General features: G+C 47.7%; 1 protein-coding gene and 1 non-coding gene across 4 annotated transcripts in view; both read left to right on the top strand.

The window, feature by feature from the left end:
- Positions 1 to 2,809: 2,809 nt before the first annotated feature.
- The window catches only part of MECR (mitochondrial trans-2-enoyl-CoA reductase), a 31,736-nt gene continuing 23,478 nt past the window's right edge, over positions 2,810 to 11,067 (top strand). For 2 of the 3 annotated variants that reach the window (XM_007170556.2, XM_057535804.1), the window contains exons 1-2: positions 2,876 to 3,001; positions 10,004 to 10,210. Coding sequence is in view for 1 of the 3 variants with exons in the window: in XM_007170555.3 (XP_007170617.1) it covers positions 2,829 to 3,001 (173 nt within the window). In the remaining 2 variants the exon portion in view is untranslated. Of the gene's footprint in view, positions 3,002 to 10,003; positions 10,211 to 11,067 lie in introns of all 3 variants that reach the window. The other variant, XM_007170555.3, reaches the window with a different exon arrangement.
- Positions 4,551 to 4,654, top strand: LOC114236334 (U6 spliceosomal RNA). The gene has a single exon (XR_003622309.1). It is a non-coding gene; the product is annotated as a U6 spliceosomal RNA (small nuclear RNA).

The following is an 11,067-nucleotide window of genomic DNA, read 5'->3' as shown; positions in this document are numbered from 1 at the left end:
AGGGTCTTAAATGCAAGGCCAGGACAATTGGACCTGAACCCTTCAATCAGTGGTTCTCAAACTGTGCCCCTGAGGAAACCCTGGTGTTCCTCAAGCCAAGCTGAGGCGTCCCACTGTTGAATTAAAACCACAGCCATAGGGCTTCCCTGGTGGCGCAGTGGTTGAGAATCTGCCTGCTAATGCAGGAGACACGGGTTCGAGCCCTGGTCTGGGAGGATCCCACATGCCGCGGAGCGGCTGGGCCCGTGAGCCACGGCTGCTGAGCCTGCGCTTCTGGAGCCTGTGCCCCGCGACGGGAGGGGCCGCGATAGTGAAAGGCCCGCGCACCGCGATGAAGAGCGGTCCCCGCACCGCGATGAAGAGTGGCCCCCACTTGCCGCAACTGGAGAAAGCCCTCGCACGAACCAAAGACCCAGCACAGCCAAAAATAAATAAATAAATAAATAAAAATAAAATTAAAAAAAAAAAAAAAATCTGAGACTCAAATTTCAAAAAAAAAAAAAAAAATCCCTTTAAAAAAAAAAAAAAAAAAAAAAAACCACAGCCATATTTTTCTAATTTGCAAGAAGGTAGATTAATTACAACGAGTAGAAAGTTTTTGTTGTCATTTTAAGGTGTTTTTTCCTCCATATATTTTTCTGTAGAATTTAGAACGTGTTAGTAGTGTGAGAGAATGTTAGAATTAGCATAGAATCATAATTTTATTTACAAGTTTAATATAGCAACAGTTCACAGTGTTCTACAAAGAACTGTAGTTTATGGTTCTCCCTGAGTATTGAGGAATCATGGAAGGACTTTAAGCAAGGGAAAGACAAAATCTGGTCTTTCTGTTAGGGAAAAAAAAAAGTCATTCTGGAGGCCTGAGAAAGAAGGAAGTGGGGAGGGAAAAAGAAGGGAGAGAATCTCAGGAAGAAGGTTGTTGACACAGTTCGACCTGATGTCCTGGGCCAAAAGTGAGGCCTATCAGGATGGACAGGGGACTAAGTCCAGTCCCCAAAGAGGAAGACCTGCTAGGTAATTCTCCACACTTCCTGGCTAAGATGCCCAGGAAATGCAGAGGAAACGATTTAGTATAGAAGATAATGTCAACAGCTCAATGTCACCTAGGGAGTCTGCCAACAGAAGTAGAACTGTGGGTCACTGTGAAAATAGAAGATAGGCAAGACTGGGTATGTGTGTGTGTGTGTGTGTGTGTGTGTGTCTGTGTGTGTGTGTGTGTATTCTGGGACTAAGTCTTTCTCCCACCATGGAACACCAACTTTCTCTAATAATAAAAATAAGTACAAACACTTTTTAAGCATGTACTATGAGCCAGTCTAGATGTTTTACATATGATATTTCTCATTTAATCTTTACAATAACCCCCAGGAACATTTATCAAATACTTTCATGTGCCAAACACTGTGCTAAATGCTTCAAGTGAATAATATCTCACAACAGCCTTGAATCAGATACTATTATTTCCTTCCTTTTACAGGTAAGGAAGTGGAGACAGAGAGGCCAGGTGACTTGTCCAAGATCAAATGGACTTGTCCAAGTCCAGTGGCAGAGCCAGGACTCAAAGCCAAGTTTGCTAGAATGTAGTACGTGCACTCTTCATCGTGACATTTTCTTTTCTTCCTCAGAGGAAAGGCTCTAAGTTGGCAAGTTTGGGGTCAATAAAATCCAATGAAAGGAATTCTTCCTTATCCTTTGAAGTCCTGGTTCAGTGTTTCTCAAGTTTGTTCCCCAGGCCACCTCCATCAGAATATTCTTGAGAGCTTCTAAGGAATGTAGATTCCTGGACCCTTCCCCAAGATTCTAACTCAGTAGGTCTGAGATGAGACCTCAGGTGAGTTTCATGCATATTGAAGATTTTGAGTCACAGGACCGGCTCCAACAGCACTCCCTGCAAAGACACCCACGCCCACCCCAATCCCAAAACACCTCTCTCCTTCAGACTCCAGCAGTGCCCTCTGTCATGTCCTAATATTCAACTAGGGTGTTAGTTACGCTCATGTCTTCCTTCCACTAATAATATGATCTGGCACCTTTCCTGGGCTACACCTTGTTACCCATTGTCCCATTCAATGCTACTGCACCCTGAGCATTCTGAGAGGGGGCTCTCCTTCTTATGATTCCTCCATTGTAATCTGAGCACACTTGGCATTTTACAATGTGCTATCCAGTCCACGACAACATTATTCTGTTGTTCTATCCAATCCTTACAACAATCTTGAAGAAAGTATATTACCTCCGATGAGAAAGCTGACTCACAGTTTCAGTCACTTGCCCAAGATGGCCAAGCTAAGAAGTGGAGGGTCTAGGATGTGAACCTAAATCTTCTAACTCCAAACCCAGTACTCTTGCCTCTATATCAGCTCACATCTACTCTACTTGGTGTAGGGAAGTAAACTTTGCCACCCTATGCTAGCAGAAGACAGCGGGGATTAAATGAGATAATGCCTTAAAGGGCCTGGCAGAGTGAACACTCAAATGGTGGGGAGGAGGAGAAACTGAGGCCAGAGAAGGTGAAATGTCTTCCCCCCCCAAGTCAAACACCAAATCGCAGACCATAGACACAGCCTTATGCCAGTCTCAGATGCTCCTAGTTAGGAGTTCAACTCTGGCAGGCTCAGAATCTCCGAGACTCCCTTAAGTCCCTCCACCGACCAGGCCTCGCTCCCCAGTCAGTCTCACCAAGCGCCACCGCGCGGACTGCGGAGGAAGGGGACGGCCTTCTAAAAGGAGCAAAGGGCGTGGTCACGCGACGGGGCGGGGCGCAGGCGCGAGGTCGCTGGAAGATGACGTATCTCACAGCGTCCGGCTCTGAGTTAACCGGAGGGAGCATGTGGGTCTGCGGGGCGCTCGGGGCGCGAACCCCGGCTCAGCTACGGCGGCGGCTGTTCCCCGCGTCCCGCCGCCGCCGGCCTGCTGCCGCCGCCTTCTCCGCATCTGCCGAGCGCTCCCGGGTCCGGGCGCTGGTCTATGAGCACCACGGGGACCCAGCCAAGGTCGTCGAGTAAGACACCGCGCCGAAATGGGGCAAGGGAGCTCGGGTTCCTGGAGGGTTTTAAGATGGGCTGTGGAAAATGGGGACTGGAAAGGGAGGGACAAGTCCCGAGGAGGAAGGCAGCGAATAATAGGACCGAAACTGTAGCCAGGGCGTGTGTGGTAGCTCAGAAAGTCGGTGCTTGGAAGTTGAAAACCCGAGAGGCACAGTTATAATTGTAGTAATGGCTGACGTTCATTGATCTTGTACTGTGTGTCGGGCAATCCCTGTGTAAATGGATGCTCTCATTTAATCGTCACAACAACCTTTTGGAGGAGGTACTTGATTTAGCCCCGTTTTGCAGATGAGAAAATGGAAACATGGGAAGTAAAATCACTTGTCCAAGGTCACACAAGCCGGTAAGTGGCAGAGTCAGAATCTTTGAACCCAGGTCTGTCTGACTCGCCTACGTGAGTTCCTACGCTCTATTATATTATGGAAGGAATTTTCAGAATACATTTTCGTCCATTTGGATCTTCACATCTCAGAAAGTAGGTCAGAGATCGTTGTTTCCATTTTACAGAAGGCAGGGGACTTGTCCAAAGTGATATAGCTAATGAAGATTGGAACAGAGACAGGGATCCGTGGCTCCTGAGTCCTGTCCCGTGTGATTTCCTCTCCACTGCGCTGTGTATGTGCCTTTAGTTAAAAAGAGATCCTGTTTTGGAGCCATACAGACCTAAGGTCAAATACAGGCTCAGCCTCTTAGTAGCTGTTTGATCTTGGACAAGTCACTCGGCCCTTGTTACTTTTATGATTATGTCTTAAAATTCTGTTGGATCTTAACCCATGATTTTCACATGTGGCTCATAAAAACAGTATGTGAATTTTCAACGATTATAAATCTGCACATAAGTGATTATAGTCATTCAAAAGCTAGTAGGGTCACTAAGTGGCGCTAAGGCAAAAGCATGGGTCTGGAATCAGAAGACCTGGGGTCAAATCCTTGTCTCCCTGTCCTAGCTGTGTGAGTTTGGCAAGTTACTGAGATTCTCTAAGCCTCGGTTTCATCACATTTAAAAATGGAGACAATGTAGTCATAGCTCATAGTGCTAATCAGCTGCAATAAAAGGAATGCTCTTCACCAAAAAGCACCTACATACTCTCTTGCAATCCCTTATTTCCAGTTCTTTGATTCCCAGTAAATGGTTTGATTGTTTTCCAAAGGTCAGGCCGACAAGGAATTATTTTCATGATTAAAATACAGGCTAGAGGGCTTCCCTGGTGGCGCAGTGGTTAAGAATCCGCCTGCCAATGCAGGGGACACGGGTTTGAGCCCTGGTCCGGGAAGATCCCACATGCTGTGGAGCAACTTAGCCCGTGCGCCACAACTACTGAGCCTGCGCTCTAGAGCCCGTGCACCACAACTACTGAGCCCACGTGCCACAACTACTGAAGCCCGTGCTCTGCAACAAGAGAAGCCATCACAATGAGGAGCCCGCACACAGCAAAGAAGACCCAACACAACCAAAAATAAATAAATAAATAAATTTATTTTAAAAAAAAAATACAGGCTAGAGTGCTGGCTTCAGCAGCACATATACTAAAATTGGAACAATACAGAGATTAGCATGGTCCCTGTGCAAGGATGATGTGCAAATTTGTGAAGTATTCCATATTTTTACTTAAAAAAAAAAAAATACAAGCAAGATGTTTTGACAGCCGAAGGGGTTAAGCCTCAGATAATTTCATGGTCATGCACTCAGCCTAGCCACATCCACCATTAGAGCAATTGAAAAGAATGTTGAGAAGACACGTCAGTCAATAAACCCCAATTTGTATGTTGATCATAGGTAATAAATCACCATGTTGGGAAGACATCTCCCTGAGGATTGCTGTAATGAGTTGGTAAAGCTCTGATGAACACTCTTTTTCCAGGAGTGCACCCCAAACAGGAACAATGTAGTGCCTCTCTCACAGGCTTGTAATTTATGCGTCTGGTGCAGGACCTGCCACAACATAGGAGCTGCAAAAACGTTAGTTGAATCTGAATCTAATTTCTGTAATAAGTGCACCTTTTATTGAGATCTGTGGTGATGAGGAAGGCGTCTCCAATGTGCAGGGACCCTGAGAAAAGGCATGGGAAGGTTAGGCAGCTGAGTGCAGCTGTCTCCTGATTGATTCCCTCCCCTTGGAGAGTCAGGGAAGCTAGAACAGACCAGTCTAGTTGCAGATGCCACTTAGGAAAAAAAGACAACTTGTCTCCTTGTGTGGAACCCTGATAATTTCCAGGAAGTTCAAGACATGATACTTCCACGAAGCATTGTATTCAAGCTTGGCCTCACATCTCAGTCACCTGTGGCACTTATGGAAACTATGTATTCCCAGGTGCCACTCCCTAGGTACTTAGTGGGTCTAGAACAGCCCTAAACATCTGAGTTTTTAAAGCTCTCCAAGTGACTGATGCCTAGGCCAGGGTTGAAAACCATTGCCCTGTGGATACGGATTGTCAGGCACGCAGTAATTCTCTCTGCCCCTGAAGGGCAGCTTTCCCTCCTGACCCAGATTCAGGTGACCTGACTTGTTCGTGTATGGACTGAGGCCAGAGGCTGGGATTCTCTTCTTTGTAGTCATGTCTTAGGTGGTTTAGGGTAACCACGCTGTCACAGAAAGAATCAGGTGTCCTTTAAACATCCTGGTGACTGGATGTGTCAGGTTACACCAGGTGGGGTCGTGGTGTCTGAGCAGAGTCCGAGCAGAGTATTCCCCGACCTGCTGTGGTTTGCGATACTTGCACTGTGGGCGGAGCTCTGGGAACAGCAGGGAGGGAAGGAGGAAGAGTCTGCTCAGATCTGAGAGGTTGCAGAGCTCAGAATGAGGCCTCCAGGGGCCTCCTGTTCTTGTGTCAACATTCTGAATGTCCCTCTCTTCATTCCTCTTGGCCCCAAACATTCCAGCTGTTCTCTACTAAGGCCTTTTCCTTTGGTCTCTTAGAGCTTCTTTCTTTTATGCCCAAACTGAATCCCCTAAATAAGCACTTGGGCCTTTTTCATGTAAAGAATTGAACTGCTGACCTAAATGAAGCAAGACTGCAGGAGAAAATTACAAAGATGGGAGAATTACAAACATTCCAGAAATATCAGAGGTCCCCATGACCATCATCCCTCATGCAGAGTTCTGGATTCTCTATCACATAATTCCCAGAAACTCCAATGTCCTCTTTCCTTTTGTTCCTGGAAGTCCCATTTTAGAACTTGCTGTTCTCTGGATCTTGTGGTAAAAACAGCTCTCATTTATTGTGTACCTACCATGCAGCAGGCATTGGGCTAAGTTCTCCACGTATATTACGGATTTTAAAAATCACAGTAGGGGCTTCCCTGGTGGCGCAGTGGTTAAGGATCCGCCTGCCAATGCAGAGGACATGGGTTCAAGCCCTGATCTGGGAAGATCGCACATGCCACAGAGCAACTAAGCCCGTGCACCACAACTACTGAGCCCGTGAGCCACAACTACTGAAGCCCGTGCACCTAGAGCCTGTGCTCCGCAACAAGAGAAGCCCACGCACCACAACGAAGAGTAGCCCCCGCTCACTGCAAGTAGAGAAAGCCTGCGTGCAGCAACGAAGACCCAACACAGCCAAAAATAAATAGAATAAATAAATTTATTTTTAAAAATTAAATTAAAAAAATAAATAAAAATCACAGTAACCCAGTTTGCTCATTGCTATCACCATTTTACAGATAAGAGAGCTGAGGCTCAAGACACTTGAAAGTCACTCGCCCAAGATCATACAACTAGGGTGTCCCTTCTTTACTAAAGGTCCATGATATAGACATAGGCCTGAAGAAACAATGACAATCATCTCAAATGTTTTTTGAGCATGAGATGGAGTATAAAACTGGGAAGAAGGTAGGTCAGAAGAGAAGGTGGAATTCTAGGTCATTCAGGTGACCCCAAGTCTCTGCTCTTCATAGGAAGCACAGCCCCCTCCCCACCCCCAGGGAAGATGGTAGGAATGCTGTCCTCTGTCTTGTCCCCTTTTCAGGATCCTGACACTTTCATAAAACAGCATCCTAGTCATCATGTCTTTCTCACCTGCCTGCTGCTAGCACAGAATGAAATGAAGCTGTGAAACCTTTGGCCCAATACCCATTCTGTCTTAACCAGATGGAATTTGGGGGAGCAGGTGGTGGGGACCCAGGCTGTATAGGTGGTGAGTTCTCACTGTAGGGCACTGTTTACTCTCAGGGGATTTCTTCTTTTTACAGTTGATGCCAGTGTTTAAAACCAAAACTGTGTGCAAGTGACTTGGTTTTTAAACCAGAATTACAGTACTTTGGAAAAAAAATTTAGCATTCTGGTTTGGCACCCTAAGAACTGGGATTTGTTTGCTTGTTTGTCTCCTGGAGGTATTCTCTGTGGTCATGAATGAAAGAGGAGAGGACAGAACTCATTGTGCACCTACCATGTGAGCTAGCATTTATTCTTCGAGGGCCTACTAAGCGCTAGGTACTGAAGGTGCAGAGATTGATAATCTGTGGCCTTTGCCCTCAAGGAGCTCACACTGTAGTCCAGGAGATGGTCCAGGAGGTAAGTGCTATGATATCTATGTTTAGAGTCTGTGGACACCCAGAAGACGAGCACCCGACCCTACCCCCTCGGGGTGGTCAGAATGCTTTCTCTGAAGACATGAGGTCTAAGTTGAGTCCCCCAGAAGATCAGGTGAGCCATATACAAGGAGGGAAAGTAGAAGAACCTGCATGGGCAGAAGCCCAGAGGGAAGAGAAAATGTGGTGTGTCTGACCAAGGAATATTTGTTGGGCACCCTCATATGTGATCTTTGAGGGAGGAATCTGCGGAAACAGGCTCAGAAGGGACGAGCCTGAGGTCACAGGATTCAGACTCAAGCTGGATTTCACATCCTGTGACACCGTTACATTACCTTCCCTCTGGACTTCACATGACGTGGCCGGGTTTGGGGCCCAGCCCTTCTACCCTCTTTTCCTCATTCTTGCCTCTGAGGGTGAAACTTGGCGGCACACCTCTGAGGGATTGCACCGTAGACGGGGGTTTCCCAACATGCGGTGTCTGGGAGGAAGTTCTTACCATCCAGCCCTCTCCCAGCAGCTCCTGCAAGCACGCTGGCGTGATTCCAGGTCTTTCCCACCCTGGATGGCGTGGGAAGGGTCTTCATTTTAGAGAAGGAAAAGCAAAGATGACATGAGGCTAATGTGTGGCTCAAGGGGTGTCATTGGGGACCACCTGCAAGAGCACCGGCCTGGCTTCTAGTCCCACCCACGCCACTCATTGTTAGAATGAGGACATCACTCCAGTCTCCATTCTTTTCAGTTTTTTTTGTTGTTGTTGTTTGTTTTGTTTTTGGGGGGGTGTTTTTTATTGAAGTATAGTTGATTTACAATGTTGTGTTAGTTTCTGGTGTACAGCAAAGTGATTCAGTTATATATACATATTCTTTTTCATATTCTTTTTCATTATAGTTTATTACAGGATACTGAATATAGTTTCCTGTGCTATTCCATTCTTTTCATTTATTTTTTGATAAAAGAAAGGGGTTGACCAAGGTCAGCGGCGGTAAACATGGGAATGCATGCCATCCCCCTGCCTTGTCTTCTGTGCCGGTGACAAATCTTCACAGCTCCCTTTTCTGTGTACCTCAAAACCTACACACCTCTCTGCCTCATTCTCCCCAAACAACACTTTTTCCTGCCAAGACAAGATGAGGCCTCAGCATCCTTCTCAACATTATCCTGCAGCCGTGGAAATGGTTCTGAGGCTTGAGTCCTCTGATCCAACAATTGTCTAGCTCTGACAAGTCTGTGAAGCTGAAGCAGGCGTTGGACTGCCTGCTCACCAGTGTTTGCTCCAGGGAGCAACGATGTGACTTGAAATCAGGGGTCCTGGGCACAAGATTTCACCAAGGGCCCCCTTTGCCATTGGTCAGTTACACAGTCAGAGGCCCACCAGGCAGGGGCTGCATGGTCGTCATCCTACCCATCAAAGAGAAAAGCAGCTGCAGGCAGGGCCTCTGCCCCCTGCTGTGGCCCAGTCTTGCTCTCTGAGGCAGCAAGGAGAGTTAGGCCTCAGCAGCCTCAGCAACACTCTCTGCAGCCCCCTTCAAGCAAGTTTCCTGATGTTAGGAGTGTAGAATATTATGAGGCTTGCAACCTTTCTGGTAATCTTAGTTGAGGAAAGTAGGAGATTGAGAGGGTAGGGAGAGGGTTTCTTTGCCAGCCCTGGGTAGAAACTTCCAGAAGTTGCCGTCTGTCTCTGATTCCCTTGCATTCAAAGCGATTGTGCTACAGAACAAAAAGTCCTGAATGGTGGGAAGGCAAGATGACTTGGAGGCAGAGAACCCGGAAGAGGCGCAGGGAGGCAAGCGGGAGTGTCCGCACACCACGAAGAGACACAGAACCCGTGAGCTTTGCCCAGGAAAGGCAAAGAGCCCAGGACTCCATGAGAACCCCACCAGCTGTGGCCACCAGCATCCCCTGCTGGGGGGCGAGCTGGAGAACTTCATTCCTCCACAGTTGCCCAGTTGTGCCCTGCTTATTAATGATTAATCAAATGCTAGAACAGTGTACCTAGCACGCCCAGCACTTCACTAAATCACAGAAGGCGGCTTGTTTGTGACCATGGGGACTGCAGACAGACCTGGGAGAGCCACGTAAGACATCAGTTACCTTCCCCCAGTGCCCTGTGTTGGAACGCACATTCTTGGCTCTCTGTAATGAGCAGAGGAGAAAGTCTCTGTGGCCCATGACAACTCTTCCTGCGCAAAATGACAAGTGACCACTTTGAAGTGATTGAGTGGAAGATGCAAGATAAGTACAAATGGTTGCTAATTAAATGCGGACGGCAGGAAAGATATCTTAGCAGAGCTGGCTGATGCCCGCCTTACACAGCCAGTATAGCTGAGCCAGGCCCCAGAGTACTGGCCTCTTTTTCCCCCCTCTCAAAAGGCTCTTTCTTCTGCCTGCTTTTGTCTCCCTTGTCGTTCATATGGCATCACAGGTGTACAGCCTTTGCCTCAAAGGAGCCGTTGTGACCTTATCCAGTGTGGGATCTGCTGAATGAAGACAGAGGCATCCCTCCGAGTCGCGTGGCGCCACTGCTCACAGGGGAGGGGACTGAACGGTCTTGGGAAAGTGACTTGAGATCCAGCCAGGCTGTGTTTGGGTGCCTCCTTTGCGCTCCATAACACAGCCACCAGTTCCTCTGGTGAGTTTAAAGCAAAAAAAAAAAAAACGAAGAAATTGCTATCATTACACCCGAGGTCCAACTCCTGGAATTCAGACTCGACCCGGTTTTCCTTCCTGTCTCGGCAGAATGGTATCCTTGACGACGCAGTTAGAACTGTCTGCAGGAACAGCAGTGTCTGGTATTGATGGCATTCCGTGGGGCAGGCTGGGGCTGGTCTCCCTGGTGAGACGCAGCTGGACCAACACACCTCCCGCTGGGCAAGCAGCCTGTGTCAGGCCTGTCCCCGCCCTCACCCACCTCTGTCTGCAGCTTCAACTTTCCGTCTCCTGCCCCACTCCCCTTCCCTCCCACTTCTGTGAATGTCAACTGGTGCAGAGCAGCTAGGCTCCCAGAAGACAAAGAAGAGAACTGGGAGCAGGTTGCAGCCCAGTGCAGCACTTTTCAAACTGCTGTTCGGGGTACTCGGTGTGCTGTGAGGGTAGTGTCCTCAGCTGAGTTAACTCTGGAAACTCTGGATTACACGAAGCCACGTGGGTTTCTTTACTGGAGGACTTCTCAGAGCCTTTATCACTCTAATGTGCAGTTTGAATCTTATAAAGGGAGTTTCGTAGGCAGCGTTTCCCAAAAGTATTGGACCCCAGGGAATACCTATTAATATCTCCCAGGACAGAGGTTCCACACACACAGTGTAGGGGATGCCGGCTTAGTGTTCGACAGTCTGAGCTTTGGAGTCAAGCTTAAGATCAAGTCTTGCCACTTACTAACAGTTTAACCTTGGGCACGTTACATAACTTCTCTGAGCTTCAGTTCCCATCTGAAAATTGGGGTGATAGCACCCTCCAGACATTTTGAGGACTCAACAGCGTCTTGTATAT

Source organism: Balaenoptera acutorostrata, chromosome 1 (assembly GCF_949987535.1).
Source record: "Balaenoptera acutorostrata chromosome 1, mBalAcu1.1, whole genome shotgun sequence".
In the NCBI taxonomy this organism is placed as follows: Eukaryota; Metazoa; Chordata; class Mammalia; order Artiodactyla; family Balaenopteridae; genus Balaenoptera; species Balaenoptera acutorostrata.
The sequence above is the reverse complement of the archived record's forward strand: the minus strand, read 5'-3'. Positions and strand labels throughout refer to the sequence as shown.